The 22306-nt window shown below is 42.5% G+C and overlaps 1 protein-coding gene across 4 annotated transcripts in view; it reads left to right on the forward strand.

Annotated features, from left to right (window-relative positions):
* Window positions 1-22306, forward strand: part of PTEN (phosphatase and tensin homolog) — an 84179-nt gene that overhangs the window by 56800 nt on the left and 5073 nt on the right. For all 4 annotated transcript variants that reach the window (XM_050959621.1, XM_050959623.1, XM_050959625.1 and 1 more), the window contains 3 exons: window positions 3762-3903; window positions 6369-6535; window positions 15801-16025. In XM_050959621.1, the coding sequence (XP_050815578.1) occupies window positions 3762-3903; window positions 6369-6535; window positions 15801-16025 (534 nt within the window). The remainder of the gene's footprint in view (window positions 1-3761; window positions 3904-6368; window positions 6536-15800; window positions 16026-22306) is intronic.

Consider the following 22306-nt stretch of genomic DNA (forward strand, 5'->3'; position numbering starts at 1 on the left):
TGGTGGTGCCCTGCAGATGTGTACACCTCCTAAGTTGCAGCGCTGTAACTCCCTCACCAGCGCTGCAACTTTCTGATGTAGACAAGCCCTTCGTCTTTGTTTCCAAGATGTGCGAAGTTGCTACTTGGCAAGATGGGTGGTTCACCATCTACAGTAACTCCTCGCTTAGTTGTCCTGGTTAATGTCTTTTTATTGTTACAGTTGCTGATCAATTAGGGAACATGTTCATTTACAGTTGTGCAATTCTCCCTTCTAACGTTTGGCAGCCACCTGCTTTGTCCACGGCTAGCAGGAAGAGCAGCCCATTGCAGCTAGCTGGTGGGGGCTTGGAACCAGGGTGGACCGGTAGCCCCCGCAACAGCTCCCTGCTCCCCTAAGTTCCCTGGGCTGCAGCTGCCCAGTAGGCTATTAATTGCTGGCAGTTCAGCTGTCCCTCCCCCCACTGCCATGTGCTGCTCCTGCCTTCTGCCTTCTCTCTTGGAGCTGCTCCCAGAGACTCCTGCTTGCTGTGCGGGAGGGAGGGGGCTGATGTTAGGGTATCTCCCTGCTTCTGCACCCTGCTTACTCCTCCTTATAGAACAGAGGGGGACAGAGAGGGAGAGAGACAGAGAGCCTGGTGCAGCAGGTGCTGTCTCAACTTCCTGATTCACTTAAAAAGACAATACACTTAAGAGTACATCAGCTTACTTAAAGGGGCAGTGTGCACCTCTCTTCCCCACCCCCCCCAACCCCCAAGGTGTGTCTCTGTCTGCTATGCTGTCTCCCCTCACTCCTGACTGTGCTGCCTTGATGAGAGGCTACATTAACAAAAATGTGTTAACCCTTGAGGGCTAGTGCTAGTTCATCATTTAGCAGTAACTGCATTCCCTGGGAAATATCCCTTCCTCTTCCACCCTCTAACTTCACCACCTCAACCAAGGTTCAGAAGCATCATCGCTGTGAACAGTATTAAATTTTTTGTTTAAAACGTGTACTGTGTGTATATCTATATAATATATAGTTTTTTGTCTGGTGAAAAAAAATTCCTTGGAACCTAAGCCCCTATTTACATTAATTCTTATGGGGAAATTGGATTTGCTTAACATCGTTTTGCTTAAAGTTGCATTTTTTAGGAACATAACTACAACATTAAGCAAGGAGTTACTGTACTTCAACAAGTATATTTGTGCCTAAGTTGATACAGCATTCACAGTATCAACTATTACCATATAACTATTTCTCAATTTGGTCTCAGTGTTAGCTGTCTTGGTAAGGATTGGAGAGATTCCTGTACGAAGTGTGTGTTCCAGAGCGGAGATAATATAAGTAGAAGAGGAAACTTTTTCCTATCTGTTTTTCTATGTAGCCACCCCCCTTCTGAAGCTCTGCCAAGCTGCATGTTAGTCATTTTTAGGCTAAGGGTTATGTTTCCGAATTTAAACAAAGTCCAGACTTGTATTAGGAAAATATTTAAAAGCTTCTATAAGAAATGGATCTGATAAAGCAGCTGTTGAGGTGATGTCTGAAGTCAAAACCTTGTCATCAGACTGAGTTGTCTATGACAGCTACTTGCAGACATCCATTGTACAGGTACCATAGGGGAAAAAAATCTATGTAGTATAGAAACATTTGGAGTTGTAAAAGGCCTTATTTTTGCAGCATTTTTATAAAGACAAAAATTAGGGCTGACAAACAAATTAAAAATCATGGTTAATTGTGGTTTTAATCACACTATTAATAGCAGAATACCATTTATTTAAATATATTTGCATATTTTCTACATTTTAAATATATTGATTTCAATTACAAAACAATACAAAGTATACAGTGCTCACTTTATATTTTTATTACAAATATTTGCACTATAAAATAGAGAAAATAAATTTTTCAGTTCACCTCATACAAGTTCTGTAGTGCAATCTCTTTATTGTGAAAGTGCAACTTCCAAATGTAGAATTATTTTTTATCACTGCACTCAAAAACAAAACAGTGTAAAACTTCAGCACTTACTAGAGTCCAATTAGTCCTATTTCTTGTTCAGCCAGTCGCTAAGACAAAGAAGTTTGTTTACTTTTATGGGAGGTCATGCTGCCTGCTTCCTATTTACAATGTCACCTGCAAGTAAGAACAGACATTCGCATGGCACTTTTGTAGCCGGCATTGCAAGGTATTTATGTGCCAGGTATGCTAAACGTTTGTATGCCCCTTCATGCTTCAACCGCCATTCCAGAGAACATGCTTCCCTGCTGCTGATGGCTTCTGTTCAATAATGATCCAAAGCAGTATGAACTGACGCACATTCATTTTCATCATCTGAGTCAGATACCACCAACAGAAGGCTGATAATCTCATATTGATACCTTCTTTGTGTTTTGTCAAATCTGCAATGAAAGTATTCATAATTGAACAACATATGCTGGATTGTCATCCAAGACTGCCATAACACAAAATTTGTATGGAGCAGGAGAAATACTATTTTCCCCAAAGGAGTTCAGTCACAAATTTAATTAACACATTATTTTTTAATGAGCATCATCAGTGTGCTTTGGAACAGTGTCCGAAGCATGAAGCAGCATATTAATGTTTAGCATATCTGGGACGTAAATACCTTGCAATACCAGCTATAAAAGTGCTGGGCAAACATCTGTTCTCACTTTCAGGAGAAATTGTAAATAAGTGGGCATCGTTATTTCCCATAAATGTAAACAAACACTTTTGTCTTAGCTATTAGCTGAACAAGAAGTAGGACTAATGGACTCTAGTAGGCTCTAAAGTTTTGCACTGTTTTGTTTTTGAGTGCAGTTATATAAAAAAAAATTCTACATTTGTAAGTTGCACTTGCACAATAGATTGCACTACATTACTTGTATGAGGTGAATTGAAAAATATTTTCTGTTTTTACAGTTCAAATATTTGTAATAAATATAAAGTGAGCATTGTGCACTTTGTATTCTGTGTTGTAATCAAAATGAATATTTGAAAATGTAGAAAAACATCCAAAATATAATCAATTTCAGTTGATATTCTATTATTGGTTAACAGCGCAATTAAAACTGCGATTAATTGGCAGCCCTACAAAAAGTACTTTCAGGCCAAATGCTGCATGCCTCTTCAGAGTTGAAATGTTTCCTAAATTAACATGTTCAGCTTCATACTAGTTACTGAGACCAAAGTGTGTGTGTGTATGTGCGTGTGTATATATATAATATATATGTGTGTGTGTGTGTATATATATAATACACACACGCGCAAAAGACCTTTCTGAAAAAAATTAGATAGTTTTCTCTTATTGGAATGTGAATATTAATATGTACTACTTCTGTCTGAATCCATATACTGTAAGTTGCATACTATATTGTAGATTGTTTTTGAACTGTATAATTCTGTAGGAAAAATATTGACCATGTTTTGCCACTAATTTTGTTCTGAAAATACCAAAAATGAACAAGCCAGGATAATTTCTGAGGAAAAAAATTTATAGAGGATGCCTTCACCTCTCCTGCCCCCGACCCCCAACCAGGAAATTAGTTTGGAGACAATTTTTCCCCTTAGCTAGTGGGTTTAGTCTTTGGACTAATGGGTTTGGGGTAACTTTTTCCAGCCCCTAATTTCCAGCAGTGAAGATATTACACTAAGATGCATAAATGTTGAACTTGTGTCCACTGTGACTTAGAACTGATTTTATTAGCTTGACTTTTAATTAACAACAGGCAGGAGCCAATTAATGTAAACACTAATTAATGGTTTGGATTGTTTTTGAAGTTTAGTTTCTCTTTATTTAGGGAGTAACTATTCCCAGTCAGAGACGCTATGTGTATTACTATAGTTACCTGTTAAAGAATCACCTGGATTATAGACCAGTGGCACTGCTGTTCCATAAGATGATGTTTGAAACAATTCCAATGTTCAGTGGCGGAACTTGTAGTAAGTACACTTTACTCCATATTAGTGGATCTTACCTGCTAAAATGTATAGGTATTTGAATTTGTGTATGGTTAACTTATGTAGTTCCTTGTTATTGAGGCAACATACTAATGCCGTTATATAGCAGGGCCAACTTACCTTTTTAAGTAGTAGGATGTTTTAGTGGTATAAAGAACTCTGTTTAGGGTCTTGGAATCTGTTGGGTTCAAATCCTGGCAGGAGGGGGGTATGCACTCTTTCATCCTTGCAAGAGTTCCATGTAGTCTTTGTGGGATTTGTTTTACACCACCTTACAAACAGGTGCTGTTTCATTAAACTTTAAATTGGGAAACATTTAAAATAGTTGAGAAGTTAAAAGTGCATTGTTCTGGTTGTTCAAAAGTCAATTTAAAACAGCAACGTTACTGAAATAATATTTATTGCTGAAAAATAAAGTTTTGATTCTGTGAATGGTACGTAGACTCTCAAATACAACAAGATCCCCATGATTGTTGAACCAGCTCATGACATTTTTCTTCGCAGTGGACTCTAAAATATGTGTTTCTATTGGATATATTCCGTCTGTTTGCTTCTTTGTGAAGGAAGGGCTTATTTCAGAGGCTTATAAAGTAACGTATCTAGTCAGATGTAAGTCTGTTTGGTTTGCGAATATGCTATATATTGGAAAGCAACTCAAGTCAGCTGACAATTTCTTCTTTAATGAAAATCCATATTCACCTTTGTCTTTGAGACTGCATTTCAAAGTAATAACTGCATGGTAGCATGCATTCATTTTCTATTCACATACAAAAATGTTGCTTTCCATCATTTCAGTATTGGAATTACTGTAAAGGGCAATATACTGAACCTAATGCCATTGCAGTACACAACCTGAACATACGTAGACTTAAAAAAGTAACCAAGTGCAGGTTTTTATAGCAATACATAAAAACTAGCTTGATTTGCAAGAACAGGAAGGGAGGAGGCTGTCTGCAAACAAAAAAGAGAAACCACCAAAATGGTAAAGTGAAGATTGCACAGATATATTTACAAATATCTGTTCAGCAAAATTCAGGCCTCATCATACAAAAAGTTAATGCTAAATTTTTAAATTATCCTTAGCTGGCTTTCTACATTAGCAATCTGCATATAAGTTTAAACCTGTACTTTTGGTACGCTTCTCTATTACATCTACTCCTGGTGAGTTAATGACTTAGACAAATGCATTGAAATACCACAATGTGTTTTTCCTCACAAAAGTGCGATTTCTATGAGGTTTTAAATGCCTTTTCAGGTAACAAACCTGTAATTGACTACTTCTTGAATCTGTGCATGTTCGATTTGGACCTATTGTAATGGTATTAACTTCAATAGGCATAAAGAGCTAAATATTACCACCCCTTTCATGAGTTCTGTGGTCCCTGACTCAGCAGGATCAATGTGGCTTTTCTGCAGAAAGAGGAGTGGTGGCAGGATTTGAAGACCCTATATGTGAGGGTTTGAGCGAAGGGATGCAATTGTAAGTGTCATGCTATTCAGCCCTGTAGCTAGAGTGCTCTGGCTCTACAGTTCTGAGGCTGCAATAATAGATTCAAAGTTGCTTCACAGTCAAGATCCCCAATCCCTTAGATGCCCAGTGAACAGCCTGGATTAGATATTAATGGATAGGATTTGACCTAAAGTGTGTTTGTGGTCTTAAAAGTGATTGTGATAAAGTTGCTGGATTTTATGTTTTTCTTTCAGTAATTTCTAGATCAAATATGCTTAGTTTACAAGTTAAAAAGCTTTTCTAACTCCTATCCGCAGACTTAGCTTGAGTTAAAAGTTAAATTGCTAATGTTTTATGGATCATCGCTAGCAGTAATGTTTCTGTGGGCTGGATTAATTCAGATTTCATAGCTCTGTTGTCATTGTCAGTGTGTCTGTACGTTTGTCGAGGTTCACATTTTTGACACAGTAATTGGAATTTAGTTAACAGTTCTGTTTACGTGTAAATGAGAATTGAATCCAGTTTATTCTGGCAAACTGTTTTTGGCTCTGCAGTGCAAACAGGATTAAAAGGTAGAAAACTTACTTTTGTCATTAAAATAAGCAGACACTACTATACTTGTCTTGAATATACAAAGTGATCAAACTATTAAGAAGTTGCCATTTTTACATAGTCACTTCTTACCATAATTTTATTATAAATTATAATGTGGAATAAACTTCTAAGCCTCTTACTGTGGTATCATAGGTTGAAATTCTGACATTACAAGAGTTACAGGATTCTACTAGGCAATGTTGCTATGCTTTAATGTTTTGAAAGATCTTTCAGAAAAATGGTTTATTTTTTTGACCATATCACAGTGGATAGTTCTACATACATACTTTTAAAATCTGTTGTACATATTGTAAAGGATAATCCTTTGAGTTTGTTAACCCAGGTTTTGAGAATTAAAAGGTATTGCTTGTGAAATAATACTCTTCTGTATTTTACCATGCAGATCCTCAGTTTGTGGTATACCAACTAAAGGTAAAGATATTTACCTCCCCTTCAGGACCCCCAAGACGAGAAGACAAATACATGTACTTTGAATTCCCTCAGCCATTGCCGGTGTGCGGTGATATCAAAGTAGAATTCTTCCACAAACAGAACAAGATGTTGAAAAAGGTTTGTTCTCTCCATCAAGGGAAATGTAAACGTGCAGCGCAAGTGGGAACTGGGTGCTTCTGTTGTAGGGTTTGGGTCTGTTAGGAGTTATTTTCAGCCGTGAGGGTAGCTGCAGAGTTGAAGAAGCCTCTCGCGTCGTTTACCAAAATCCTGACTCCTGCCACAAAACTAATACTGGCTAGTCTGAGAACCCTTTTAAAAGAAGGATAATGTGTGTGGAAGGTAGGTAAAAATTATGCTAGAGAGGTATGCATGCAATTGCATAGTTATGGGGATACTTAACTGAAAGAGGCAGTCTTGTTCTTTATTAAAAATAAAAAAATAAAGCCTGTACACTCTTATGTGCTGGATTAGCTTTCAGAGAAGCTATGGAGAAGCGTCTAAAGTGCTAACAGGCATCTGAGAGCTTAGTTTATGCTCATCAGGAGACAGAGGTAAAATAAGTTTGGGGTTTTTTTTGTTTGACCTGTATAGGGTAGGGAATAGTTGAAGGCAGAAGGTAATGTTTAGATTAACTTGGAACACTTGCTTTTCACTCTTTTATAACCAATTCTGTATTTAATTGATAGCCATTATTACAATGTCAATACAGGGGCAAGATTTGCTGCCCAGAGGAGCTTAGATTCTGAGTTAAGACAAAACACAAGAACAAGATACTGGAGTAGATTAGGAGACAAATATGCAAGAGATTGTAAAGCAAAGAGATGCCATTGTATAGCCAAATGCATACATCTGATATCTGTGAATAACATGTATGCAATACATTGTGGTGGGATATAAAGGTTTTATCAGCTAAATTTGTGGATGACTAGATTACTGACAATTGGCAAAGCTACAAACAAATTATGCAGGTCATTCCAAACAAATGTTAACCTGTGTACTACTCCACCATATATGCTGTATTCACTCTGTTACTGTTTTGCAATTGTGAATTTTAAACTTTTGTATTGTATTGGGACTATTTCTTATTTCTCACCTGTTAAACCAGGAATCTTAGTTCAGGAGAAGCTACACAGGGCTCAGAGAGCTATAAAATTTTTCTGGACATGTTTAAAAAATTCCTTTTCTGAACATAAACGTAATGAATATAAGGCACACTGGTAAGTGTGGAGAAAGTAGTATCAAGGGGACTTCCAGTTGTATAGACTAGTCTAAGAAAGGTGGACATGGGGGGAATAAAAAAAGAAAACAGAGGTAGGAAGGAGCAGAATCCTTGTCTTACTAGATTTATCTTGTGATTTCCTTTTAGAGTCTTAAAATATAAGGAAATGTATTTTAAATGTAAACTTTGATTAAAAAAATTATCTTATAATGTTATATGTACACAGTTCTCATGCCTGAATCTTAGCTCTTTAGCCTAAGCTTGGAACCCTTCCTTTTTTTTTTTTTTTTTTTTTTAATACCTTTGGGAGCAATTGGGTGAAGGTTTGAATGTAAGCCAGGCCCCCTGCTGGTCATTTCATGCCAGCTCCTCCCTGGTATAATTGCTGTCCTTCCAAATCAATGCAAATGTTTATATTGCCTCTGGTCAGCCAAGGTGCTCCCCACGAGGTCCAGCATGTCATCTGCTATTGCTTCAGGATTCTAATGATTTTTGTTGGGTAACTTGTTAATCTTTTGTGCTTTCTTCCCGCACATTCATATACAATGCTAAATTTGTAGGTTCCATGACACACTTATCAGTGCTTAGATATTTTTGTTTTTTTCAGCACAGACCAAGAACCCTTTTCCACCTTCCTCTTCAGCCTGGGACATGGATCACTTGCAGGTTTAAACTAGCGTAAATGGTGAATTCTCTGTAAATTAAACGCTCTAAACCATAATTGGAGGACTTCAGTACTTCAGCTAGAGGTTAGGGGTCTAGGAGTGTGTGGGTGAGGTTCTTTTGTCTGCAGTGTTCAGGAGGTCAGAGTAGAGGATCACAGTGGTCCCCTCTGACCTTAAAGTCTGAGAACCAGGGAAGACAAAACTCTGTCAAGAAATAAGACCCACTTCCCTGCTCAGACTGCTTCCTGCATCTGGTGGAAAACATCTCCCCATTGCACTTCAAGTAGAAATCACCGTGATCTGCTCCCCAAAACTCTTGTCCCATTTCTTGATTGCTCTACACCTTGTGTAGACATTAACACCAGTGCAAAGTGGGTGTGAAGCACTACCATTCTTATTTTTGGTGTTACTTTGCACCTGTGCGAAATAACGCCACCCTAAGCGCCGCAAGCTTCAGCGCTGTACAGTGCCAGTGTAGACAGTGCACAAGCGCTGGGAGCCGTGCCCCTCATGGAGGTGTCGTTTCCCCCTCCCCCCCGAGCGCTGAGACCGCACAAGGCGCATTAAAGTGTTGCCACTTCAGTGCTTTAGTGTTGCCAGTGTAGACTAGCACTTAGGTCCTTAGACTCTGCCAAATTACAAACTTGCTGATAGCCTATCCAACCAAGAGGTTAAGGAGCAGAAGAATGAGTGAAGCACTAGAACTTCTCCCTGATGACTGGTGTAGACATTAATGCCACAGTATCATCTTTTCCAGCACCAGCACCTATAGACTGCTGTGATTCTCTGACCCCCTTGTAATAGCAAAAGCAACAGGAAGGAAAAGTTGAATATTAGTGGCAAAAATAATAGGTACAAATAGTCCTGGTATTCCATTGCTGTGTAGGAGACAAGAGTTTCCTCTCCTCTGTCATGAAGGCAGCAAAGTAAGGCCCTATTGGTCTTTTCCAGACTCTGAATTGCTTTGTATGCAGCCTGCATCTACTCAACCTCAGGGCTTGTCTACGCTGGCACTTTACAGCGCTGCAACTTTCTTGCTCAGGGATGTGAAAAAACACACCCCAAGTTCTGCAAGTTTCAGCACTGTAAAGTGCCAGTGTAGACAGTATGCCAGCGCTGGGAGCTGTTCCTGTCATGGAGGTGGCTTTTTTAGAGTGCTGGACGAGCTGTCTCCCAGCGCTATGCTGCAACTTCACAGGCCACGTTGCCAATGAAACATGCCCTCAGACTGCAGCACCTCCCACTGAGAGGCTTTCTCTCCCTTTAGAGAAAATCACCTGTATTCATGATGTCAGAGGCTTCCAGAAATAAACCAAGAGCAGAACTTAAAAATAAGCACTTTCCTTCCAAGATTCTGGTTTATTCACACAGGCAGTCATGGAACCATAGAGGGGAATTGGGCTGCCATCTCTGACACCTGCCCTTCCTGGGTATTAAAAAGAGATTAGGGAACACCTCAGATTCCTAATAAGACTGTCAAAACCTCCTTTTCACCAACCTAAAATAGTCTCTGCTAGAGACCCTCCCAGTGTTTTAATCTTTCCTAAACATGCTAATCAAGAAGCTAACAAACTCAGTACTGCTTGTTAACTGCTAGTGTCCTGGATCCCCTCGAAGGCTTCAGGGAAGGGTATTGAGAGAGCATTTTTTGCCTTGTTTGATAACCACCACCTCTCCGTGGTAAAGTGAAGTATACCTGTGCTTGTTCTGGATCTGTGACATTTGATACTACTGATTACCAAATACTCCTGTCCCAGCTGCAAGAAACTGCAGTGTTAGCAGAAGACCCCTGAAACAGCTCATATCCTTCCTAACAAATCAAACTCTGTTAGTCATGGCAACACTTCCTTCGCCTCCAGAGTTCTGTAATGCTCCATAACATGGAGTCCCATAAGGCTCGGTAATCTTCCACTTATTATTCAGATCTCAACAGTGCACTGAGAGCTGGTGGAACAACACAAGTTGAAGTGCCAGCAGTACGCAGACACGCAGCAGTACTACTTGTTTGTCAGGTATAGATAGCAAACTCCCAGTTTTCTCAGTACTCAGCTAAATTCAGCAGCTGGCTAGAGCAGAACCCAGGCAAGGTAAAGGAGATAGTAAGAGGGAAAGGCTTTGAACAACTTGTAGCCTCTCTAGCATTCTCCATTATCAAGAGCATCAGCTCTGATTACTAAATCAGTCCACAGCTTATCTCTTCTGTGCTATTGGATGCCTAAATAGCGTAATGTAAATGCCCACTTTCATCCTTCGTTGTCCACACTGTATGAAACAAAGCTGGCCACAGTGGTGAATACAAGCTTTATTGTTGTAACCAATTGTGTGTGTGTGTGGGGGGGCAATAAAGCAAAACAACCTGAAAGGGCTCCAACAGGCACAAAAGTCAACAACACAGGTTGCTGTAAATGCTTCATTGGTACTCTCCTTTGGGCATTGGCTTCCCATTAAAACAGAATGTAGTTCAAGCCTTCTATTGCTGATATTCATAACCCTCCATGGGATTTGACCCTTAGTAAATCATAGTTACCTCTTCATAGCCATGATCTCCCATGAAACTGTCATCCAGTTGGTGAGTGCAGGACACTGATCTTTAATAGGAGCTTGCACTTAGACTGCGGAACTCCTGGAAGCGGTAACAGTGGCCATAAAACTGGCAGTTTTGAGAGAGATACAAAATTTGTGTCATCTTAGCCTTTCCTCAGTTTCTTTGCACACACATTTAATATTTATGAGCACACACATGCCTATGAATACACAAGACCCTGTAACGCTAGTTAGGATAGTTCTGTTCCTGCAGATAGAAAGGAAGAAAGTTTTAAATGCTCAAATACTAAAGAGATGCGATGAGGTTGGAGGGGAGACAAACAAAGGGAGAGAATCGAGAGGGAAGGCAAGCATTTTGCATTGCTTACAACCCCACGTGCCTTAAACTAAAAACCATGTGAAGTCTTGATCGCGAGGAAGACCACTGCCATTGCCTGCTTCAGAAATGCTTCCATCAGTTTTTGCAAAGTTGTTCTATAGTCTTTTAACCACAGATTTAGAAAGCATCCATCATTGCTTACATTTGGCCTCCAAACAAAATTCCAGTTCAGACTGTCCATGCTTTAGACCTTGCTTTCGAGGTAGTGGAGGCCACTCTCCCTTCACCCAAGAAGATTTTTAATGATATCCCTTATTGGTCAACTGAAATTTTTTTCCTGGTGTTTTGCTCCTGGTTTCTGTCTTCAAGTACAGTAGAATCTGAGTTACGAACACCAGAGTTACGAACTGACCAGTCAACTGCACACCTCATTTGGAGCAAGTAGTATGCAGTCAGTCAGCAGCAGAGACAAAAGAAGTAAATACAGTACTGTTAAATGTACACTACTTCAAAAAAAAGAGCAGCATTTTTCTTCATAGTGAAGTTATAACTTTTGAAAGAACAACCATAACATTGTGTTGAGCGTTACAAAAGTTTCAGTTATGAACAATCTCACTTCCTGAGGTGTTTGTAACTCTGAGATTCTACTGTATATTGGCAGTGGGAAGCCTTCAAAAGGTGGGTCTGTTGCATCTAGGGCTTCAATGGACCAATTAAGGAAGATAAGGTTGCTGCTGAGATGCCAGATGACTTCTTTGCATCAGTTTTCCTAGGATGTTTGGGAGATACCTACACCAGACCTGGCCTTGTTCATTTTTCAGGCATATATTTTTATTGGCCATCTCGAATTGCCTTACCTTTCTGGAAACATTGCCTTCTGTGCAGTAGAATAAATGGAAGTGGGTGACTCTTGAAGGCTGGTAGGGGACTTGGGTCACATTCTACTGCAGTTGCTTTTGTAAGGGTTAAAATAAATCTTACGAATTAAGGTAGTTCTACCACTTTGTGCTAAGGTTGAGAATCCTGAAAGGTATGGTCAAAGAAGTTGAAGGTGAGTAAATTCCTTATTTGAACACAGTAAGTTACTAAAAATAAGTTTCACTTGGTCTGATAGACTTCAGTTAACTTTCTCCTTGATGTGTCTGAAGAGCATTTTCAGTAACTTGGGAGCGTTAATTTAGCTCCAGAACCGCTGAATATTGTCTGCATCAAGGACAATGTATTTTATGAAATGAAGATATTTTGTCAGTTTTCCTGTCAAGTTATGTGACTGTTAAATTAGTCCCTTATAAGAAGAGGGATTGTTAAATGACTCTAGCATTAAAAGTGGTGGAAACATACCACATAGCACTCTTAATTTTTAAGAGTACTGTGTAGACACTGAGTGTCAAAATTAAAATATTTTACATATGCAATTCTAGACAGAAAACTTTATATTTTTCTCTCAATTTATACCTATTTTAAAAGCTCCAAGGACATGTACAGGGTAAAAAGTTTAAAGAACATTGAAAACTAACACGTCAAATGGACACCTTCCTTGAATAGCTCTACCATCCACACAGGCAAAGAATTAAAGATGTGATCAATTAGAGATGGAGATGGCCATCAGTAAAGCCCATGCAAATCTGCGGATATCCGCTTTATACTCTTGGATATCCACAGATCATTTTTCTGGATCGTAGCTTGGGTGCAGATACATATAATTTGTATCTGCACAGGGCTCTGCAGTACACAGTCACCAAAACAGAGCGACTATCACCGAGCCCTCGAGCTGGCCCGGCTCTCTGAATTGTGCAGCAGCAGTAATAGCCCACTGGGCATTCTGAGAGTTGTAGTCCCCTGCTTGCTTGGATGGAGGAGGTAAACTACAACTCCCAGAAGGGAACATGACCGTGTGCTCTTGTGCAGTGAGTGAAGCGCAGCTGTGTGTTAGAGCAACTGCAGCTGCGTAGGGGTGTCTGAGCACCAATGGGAAGGTGGCGCTGCACACAAGGGTCCAGGATATAGTCTGCCTGCCTGGAGCAGGGAAGAGGGTACAGCAGTGATGGCAGGAGGTCCCCAGGGAGAAGTGGGTGGTGCTTGAGGATTTGGCACAGCCCTGCATTACAGGTGTGGGGTGACCTTTGGAGCTGTTAGCAGAGCTGTGCAAATCCGCAAATATCTGCAGTTATTCGCATCCACGGACAATTTATGTGGATCATGGATCAAATGCAGATAAAGATTTTTGTATCTGCACAGGGCTCTAGCCATCAGGGCATAGCATAAAGCCTGATCCAATATAATTGAGCTCAGAGCGACCAGGGGAGCGGACCAAGTTCCAAGAGTGACTTCCCCCCAGTTCAAACATCTTAATCTAGTGACTGTTCACCACCACCTCAGCTAATATAAAATGTTGGCCATGTAGGAGAGTTTCTGTCCAGTATCCAGGACCCAGACAACACATGACTTTCAAGTTCTGGATTTCCATCTGTAATTTCACCTGGAAGCTAAAGAAAATGAATGCAGCCTTTGGAGTGATGTATACTTGTTTGATATTGTTGGAGTGGGGATCCATGTTCTGCAATATATTGAGTCTTCAAGACTAACTCTACTTGCAGTGCATTCCAGTAATCCAGTTGAGAGATCCACAAAGGCATAGATGACGTCAGTGAGGTACACATTAGAGGACAGTGATAATTCTCTAGCTAATTGTATATAAAGGCAATTTTGACTATCATTACTATCTGTCTCTGTTAGGGTTCTGCAAATCCACCCTTGATTTAAAATTTCCTTGAAAGTGGGTATATCCTCTCCATAATGACAGGAATATATACACATGCACGGGAGGTTGTGTTTTTGCAGATCTATATGCAAAATAGTAATGAAACAGTTGCAGAGATTAAATACAAGGCTAGTGAAAGATTCTCGCAGCATAAGGAATGCTGAGTTGGTGAAGAGCCACCATAGCTTCTGTGCCACCCCCAACCCTTCCAAATCATCAGCACTGTGGTGTGATCTGGAAGGGTTGGGCATTTTTTTTTTAATTTTTTTTGTTAGAAATATATCTGATTCCATCATAGTTTCATTTGTTCAGAAGGAGTCCAATCCCAATTCTGCTCATGTATAACACCATTCAGTGCTTGATTTTTATTTTTTATTTTTGTTAGACCATTGCTTTTTTGTGGACATACACCCCCCTCTCCCTCCACTCTCCTCCCATTTTGCCAGGTCATTCTTCAGGGTAACTATTATGGGAATGACTGTAGCAATATTAAAAATTGCTCTGCGTTTTGCTCTGAAGGTGGTAACATCCATTTTGAATTTTATGTCGGGCGGGGGGGATTCAGAAGGGAAGTACATTTGTCATGGTGGGTTTCAAGGAGAGAAGCAATCTTAGAGAGAATCTGGACCCAGACATTAATGGCATTGAAGATCTGGTATTGGTTGGCCAGTATGGAGGAGAGAACCAGATGTGGACATTACATATATTAAGGGGTTGTAAAGGTTAAGTTTAATAGTATCTTAACTTTCATCAGAGATTTAACCCAGTAAGGGATAGAACACGTTTATAGCTGCTTGCCTAGGAATGTATGTGAAAAAACAAGCATCTGCAATAGTGTCTCACAACACCTCTAATTAAAATCAAGAGCATAAATTATCGGTGCTTATTAGTTGTATGTTACATCGGTGAATGTATAAATCAGTCTGAGACTTGGATTTAATATTTACATCTGCTTGCATGTGCACATTGGAACACTGCAGTGCAAGATAAACTGGTTTATACTTTTTTGCAGGTAATAACTATTCCCTGCTTACTGTCATTTGGAATGCTTGAGAGAATGTTTCAGCCTTGATTTGATCAGTAGATATGCCAGCAAATATAACTGAGCATCTCAATAAACATTTATATTACTTTCCTTTCTTTTCAGAGGTCTGCAAATACTTTTTCCAGTGGCTGACCTCCTGTTCTCTCTTTCCCCCTGCCCTCCCCAGCCATCTTGGCAAACATTTGCTTTTAGGTGATCTACACGAGGGGATAAAATTAATCCTTTTCAGATATTTTCTGTATTGATGGTGTTCTTTCTTACTAAAACTTTTTTCATAAAAAATAAAAGCAAAATATTCTGTTTAATGGAACAGTACTTAAATTACAAATATTAAAACAGATGTCCTTCACTGACTATCAGTGCTACTGATCCAAGTAGCCTGGTAAGGATTGTCTGTCAGGGAACAGCTACTGTATGTATCTGTGTACAAAATAAATTTTTATTTTATATGCCTAGTAACTCTTTTTTTGGCACTTTTTGCGACTTGTACTAAGTTTTTAATCTCCCATTTTGTATATTTAGCCGTTTAATTTATTGAAGCCTTTTTGGTTTATGAAAGACCTTTTTAAAAAATTAAATTATTTGATTACCTGAGGAAAATCCATGTGGTGATTAATATAGATAAGATCTGTATGTTATGTAGGAAGACTAATGAAAATCTACTTCCTGAGAGTTGATGTGCCAGTGGTGTAGTACTGTTTAGATTTTTATGTCTTGTGTGGTTTGGTGGTATTAAACTCATCAATTTTTTAAAAACAGATGATGCTTGTATTCAAATAAGATAATGTACCATCTGTAAATACTAAAGCAAGCTTGCTTTTTCCCACAGGACAAAATGTTTCACTTTTGGGTAAATACATTCTTCATAGGACTGGATGAAAATTCAGACAAAGTAGAAAATGGAAGTCTAGTTGGAGATCAGGAACTTGATGGTATTTTCAGCACAGAACGCTCAGATAATGACAAGGAATATCTAATCCTTACGTTAACAAAAAATGATCTAGATAAGGCAAATAAAGACAAAGCCAACAGATATTTCTCCCCAAACTTCAAGGTCAGTATTTTTTAAAGAGCATAGAATAAACAGAATTTTGAAGAGCTGTGTGTAGTTATTTAAAATATACTGCATTATCAAAACATGTTCCTCTAGGAACCATTTGTTACATAACTTCCTATACTGAGGCAAGCAATATATCTGAATATGTCATTGCTTAAGTTTATCTGTTTTTAAGAATTCAGTAACTGATACTAGAATTACTGCAGAAGGTGGTGGTAGATTTTCAGGAGTTAAGATATCATTTTTTTCAATTGTAACTTTTGTCTTTAATTCTGAAGAGTTTCTTTGATCAGCTTACACAGCATAAATTATGAATATGGTCATGGTCTGAAAAATTAAAACACTCAAACTTGACAGATCTACACTAGCAGCAAGTAGGAAACCTAGGGATATAATAGTCTCTGTGCTGCTTGTATTTCCATTACAATATGATGGGGGCTAATTTAGCTACAGTGAGTCAGGAAAAAGATCTTGGAGTCCTCATGGATAGTTCTCTGAAGATGTCCACGCAGTGTGCAGAGGCGGTCAAAAAAGTAAACAATGTTCGGAATCATTAAAAAGGGGATAGAGAATAAGACTGAAAATATATTATTGGCTTATGTAAATCTGTGGTACGCCCATGTCTCGAATACTGCGTACAGATGTGGTCTCCTCACCTCAAAAAAGATATACTGGCACTAGAAAAGGTTCAGAAAAGGGCAACTAAAATGATTAGGGATTTGGAGAGGTTCCCATATGAGGAAAGATTAAAGAGGCTAGGACTCTTCAGCTTGGAAAAAAGGAGACTAAGGGGGGATATGCTAGAGATATATAAAATCATGAGTGATATGGAGAAAGTGGATAAGGAAAAGTTATTTACTTATTCCCATAATACAAGAACTAGCAGTCTCCAAATGAAATTAATAGGCAGCAGGTTTAAAACAAATAAAAGGAAGTTCTTCTTCACGCAGCGCATGGTCAACTTGTGGAACTCCTTACCTGAGGAGGTTGTGAAGGCTAGGACTATAACAGCATTTAAAAGAGAACTGAATAAATTCATGGTGGTTAAGTCCATAAATGGCTATTAGCCAGGATGGGTAAAGAATGGTATCTCTAGCCTCTGTTTGTCAGAGGATGGAGATGGATGGTAGGAGAAAGATCACTTGATCATTGCCTGTTAGGTTCACTGTCTCTGTCTCTGGGGCACCTGGCATTGGCCACTGTCAGTAGACAGATACTGGGCTAGATGGACCTTTGGTCTGACCCGGTACGGCCGTTCGTATGTTCCTTTCATGGGCTGACAAGTGGATGCACCAGCTCTACACTAAATATTTGAGTTGAGTTCCTTGGTGTGCAGGATTGCATACACTCTGCCTCCTGTCTCAGCATTTGTTCCATAATCTGATTCTGTTCATGTCACTCAGAAGCTTGTGTTTTAAATCCTTGTCTCTACTAAAGAAATGTCTGGTTCCAAGAACCTTTTGGTACTCTTATCTTGCTTATAAAACTTTTGTTTCCCTACACACATTCTGCAAATGACCCACAAATGAAGGAATATGAAAATTATGGGAGATCTCAGAATACAGTATCCAAATATTGTTTGGATTAACTTGCTTTTAGTAGTTTTCTGAAATCTATTGCTCTGGGAACTGTTTGAAACCAAGGAGGTATTGCAACCGAAAAAGTTTCAAAGAGTGATAAAGAATGGTGGTGACATGGCTAACGGCAGCGATTCAGAATACAAATGATTGATGCACGTACAGAACCACTTGTGCTTAAACCAAGTCTAGTAAATTAATTAATTTCAGTTCTTCGAGTGCTTGCTCATATCGATTCCAATTAGGTGTGTGCGCGCCGCATTCACACTCGTCGAAAGATTTTTACCCTAGCAACACTCGGTGGTTCGGCTGGGTGCCCCTTGGAGTGGCGCCGCTATGGCGCTGGATATATACCCCTGCCGACCCAACGGCCCTTCAGTTCCTTCTTATAGCCCGTGTCGGTCGTTGGAACAGTGGAGCGTGGCTTAGCTGACCTCCACTTCCCTAGCTATTCATAGTTTTTCTCATTATTCTTGTGTATATAGTTGAAATTTCTGTACTTAGTATTTTTTTAGTACTTCTTTACTTAGTGTATATAGTTAAGAGAGGTTCGGGGATTAGCCCCTTCCCCGCACTCGGTGCTGGGGCCCATGTCCAGTTCACTGGCAACTCCTGCTTTAAGTGCCTCGGGGAATCTCACCTCGCCGATAAGTGCCGCATTTGCAAGGCCTTCAAGCTGAGGACAAAAAAGGAGCGGGACTTCCATCTCAAACAGCTCCTGATGGAGGCAGCTCTTACTCCTCCGCACTTGGCACCGAGCGCTGGACAATCTACTGCCAGAAGTGCCTCTTCGGCACTGGATTGCGCCGGCACGGCTAAGACCCCTCGGCACCGACCATCTCTGGCACCAGTGCTTCCTTGGCACCGTTCTCTTTCCCCGAGGGTGAAAAGGCCCAAGACTTCCGCTGCTTCTTTGCCCTCTGCGCCACACCCGGATAGATCGAACCGCCCGGCACCTACACCTGTCGCAGCACCGACTACCTTGGCACCGTCGATTCCGGTCCCTGAAAGCTCCCTGCCAAGAGCCGTGGTTGAGCTCACGATTCCCTCCACGCCAGAGACATTCTCCACGGTGAGAGATCTCATCGCAATGACTGTGTCTGTGCTACCTCAACCCCCAGCACCACCGGTGCGGGTCATACAGTCTGTGGGCAAGCCTGCCCTGATAAGACCGCCTTCTATTGGCACCGCAGAACGGCACCACTCGCGATCCCGCCGGCATTCCCGGTCCTGTCGCTGATCCCGGTCCCGACGCCGCTCGCAGTCCCAGCACGGATCACCTCTTCGGTACTGGTCATACTCGCGGCGCAGATCAGCGTCCCGTTCACCGGCCCAGTACTCTCAGTACTGATCCAGCTCCCGGCACCGCTCCAGGCACCGTGACTCTCGCAGCCGATCCAGACGCCGAGCTTCGAGATCCCAGTTGACCTCCCGGCACCACTCCAGTCGTAGGTCCCAATCTCGTTCTTGGTACCGGTATGGCTCCCAGTAACGATCCTCGGGGCCTCATTAAAGCAAAAAGAGGGTTTTTCAGCTCCTCTTTGGCCATCCTGCCACCCATCCGTGTTGTCCCAGGCGGACAGTTCATATACACAGGACCAGGACCCCGATGTGCTCACCCGAGGGCCAAGATCAAGGCCCCCATCAGTGGTCATTCTGGATGCCTTGGGCATATCACCAGGCCCAAGGTGTACCTCCAGCCCCATCTCGCTCTGCCGCATCAGAGCACCGGGTGCCGAAGGCGACCATTAGCTGCCCCCCTCCTCCCACTACGGAGGAAGTGCTAGCTCCCCCTCCAGAGTCTGAGTTACCAAGGGAGCCAGAGGGCGTCCAGGTCCACGAGGCCACACATGACCCACTTGTCCCTGACCTTTCATCTTCGTCCTCTCCTGATGAGGCAGTGGCAGGGACATCCTCCACGGGCCCTACTCCAATTGACCTGAGAGCTCACCAGGACCTCCTGAGATGTGTGGCGCTCAATATAAATCTCCTGGCAGAGGAGGTTCCCAAGATAGAGGACCTGATGATGTATATTCTGTCAGCTGATGCCCCCACAAGAGTGGCCTTACCATTTATCCGGATGATCCAGGCCAGTGCTGATACCATCTGGCAGTCTCCAGCCTCCATTCAACCCGCAGCCAGGGGAGTTGAGCACAAGTACATGGTGCCCTCCAAGGGGTATGAGTACTTGTACGTCCATCCTCCTCCCTTGTACAATCCGTCAGTGAGAGGGAATGCCATGGCCAGCAAGCTCCTGCACCAAAATCGAAGGAGGCTAGGCGTATGGACCTACTGGGCCGTAAGGTGTACTCTGCAGGGGCCCTCCAACTCCGGGTGGCGAATCAGCAAGTCTTGCTTAGTCGCTACAACTACAACACCTGGGTGGCGATGGGCAAGTTTACGGAGCTAGTTCCCCAGGACTCCTGTCAGGAATTTGCAGCCCCCTTGGAGGAGGGGAAAAAGGTGGCGAGAACTTCCCTCCAGGCCTCGTTGGATGCAGCTGACTCTGGCGCCAGAACTCTGGCCTCGGGAGTCACCATGAGGCGTATTTCATGGCTCCAAGTGTCAGGCCTCCCACCAGAACTTCAGCATATGATACAGGACCTGCCCTTTGACGGTCAAGGCCTGTTTTCTGAAAAGATGGACCCTAGGCTACAAAGCCTGAAGGACAACAGGGTCACCATGCGTGCTCTCGGCATGCACACGCCGGTGACTCAGCGCAGGCCTTCCAGTCCCCAGCCTCACCGCCCGTACCCTCCGCCTAGACCAAGGCAGGACTTTGGTAGAAGGCGGGGTAGGGCCCGCCGTAGACGACAGTCAGGATCCCAAGGGGGCCAAAATCAAGATCCCTCTAAACCACCTACGGGGCCAAAACCTAACTTTTGAAGTTACGTCTGAGGACAGCATACCAGTTATGTTCCAGGATCCTTTCCCTCCTTTTTCCAACCGCCTGTCCTTTTTCCTTCCTGCGTGGTCCCTCCTAACTTCAGATTGTTGGGTCCTACGCACGGTGGAACGTGAGTATCACCTCCAGTTTATTTCACGCCCCCCCCTCCACCCTCCATCCTTGTCCCTCTTCAGGGACCCCTCTCACGAGCAACTCCTCTTACAAGAGGTGCAGTCGCTCCTTGCCATGGGAGCCATAGAGGATGTACCAAACGACGAAAGGGGCAAGGGGTCTTACTCCTGCTATTTCCTAATCCCCAAGGCGAAGGGACGTCTCAGACCTATCCTACACCTGTGAGAACTCAACAAGTTCATGATAAAGTTGAAGTTCTGCGTGGTATCCCTGGGGACTATCATCCCATCCTTGGATCCCGGAGACTGGTATGCTGCCCTTGACATGAAGGACGCGTATTTTCACATCACCATTTATCATCCTCACAGGCGGTACCTCTGGTTTGTGGCCAGCTGTCAGCATTTCCAGTTTACAGTACTACCGTTTGGCCTCTCTACAGCCCCAAGAGTATTCACAAAGTGCATGGCCGTAGTCACCGCCGCTTGCCGCCGCCGTCAGATACATGTTTTTTCATATCTGGACGATTGGCTCATCCGAGGGACCTCAGAGTCACAAGTCTCCTATCATGTGGGCATCGTCAAGGACCTATTCATTCGTCTAGGCCTGATGATCAACACAGAGAAATCTATTCTGGTTCCTACACAGAGGATAGACTTCATTGGGGCCACTGTGGACTCCAGTCTCGCCAGAGCCTGCTTACCTCAGCCTCGGTTTCAGACGATGGTAACAATTATCCGAGGCCTACAGAACTTCCCGACTGCTTTGGCTCACGCGTGTCTCAGTCTCCTGGGTCACATGGCTGCCTGCACCTTCGTGACCAAACACGCCAGGCTACGCCTCCATCTCCTCCAATCTTGGCTCAACTCAGTATACCACCCGAGCAGAGACACCATAGACATGATAGTCACCATTCCCCCGAGCATCATACGCTCCCTCAACTGGTGGCTGACGCCCTCCCTGGTGTGTGCAGGGATGCCGTTCCATCCGCCCCTGCCTTCTATGTTCCTGACAGTGGACGCGTCATCCCTCGGCTGGGGTGCTCACCTGGGTAGAAGAAAACCTTCCACTCGGGCCACGTATCTGGCCAAGTGGAAGCGCTTCTCCTGCTGGTGAGAAACGCAAAATGTTACTTCCATCGAGATCCCGATCCCCACCATCTTGGACTACTTCTGGTCTCTCAAACAGCAGGGCCTAGCAATATCATCATTGAGGGTGCACTTGGCAGCTATCTCTACCTTCCACCCGGGGGAGAGTGGCCGCTCAGTGTTCTCGCACCCTACGGTTTCTAGGTTCCTCAAGGGCTTGGAGCGCCTATACCCCCAGTTACGCCACCCTGCCCCAGCCTGGGACCTCAACCTGGTTGTATCCAGACTTATGTCTGCCCCATTAGAGCCGCTAGCAAGCTACTCGCTACTATACCTATCCTGGAAAACAGCTTTCCTCGTAGCCATTACATCGGCCAGACGAGTCTCCGAGCTTCGGGCTCTCGCGGTGGATCCACTGTTTACTGTGTTTCACAAGGACAAGGTGCAGTTGCAACCGCACCCGGCGTTCCTCCCTAAGGTGGTATTGGCCTTTCATGTCAACCAGGATATCTTCCTTCCGATCTTCTTCCCGAAACCACACTCAACATGAAGGGAGCAACAGTTGCACTCCCTAGATGTTCGTAGAGCGCTTGCATT

This window comes from Gopherus flavomarginatus, chromosome 6, assembly GCF_025201925.1.
Source record: "Gopherus flavomarginatus isolate rGopFla2 chromosome 6, rGopFla2.mat.asm, whole genome shotgun sequence".
In the NCBI taxonomy this organism is placed as follows: Eukaryota; Metazoa; Chordata; order Testudines; family Testudinidae; genus Gopherus; species Gopherus flavomarginatus.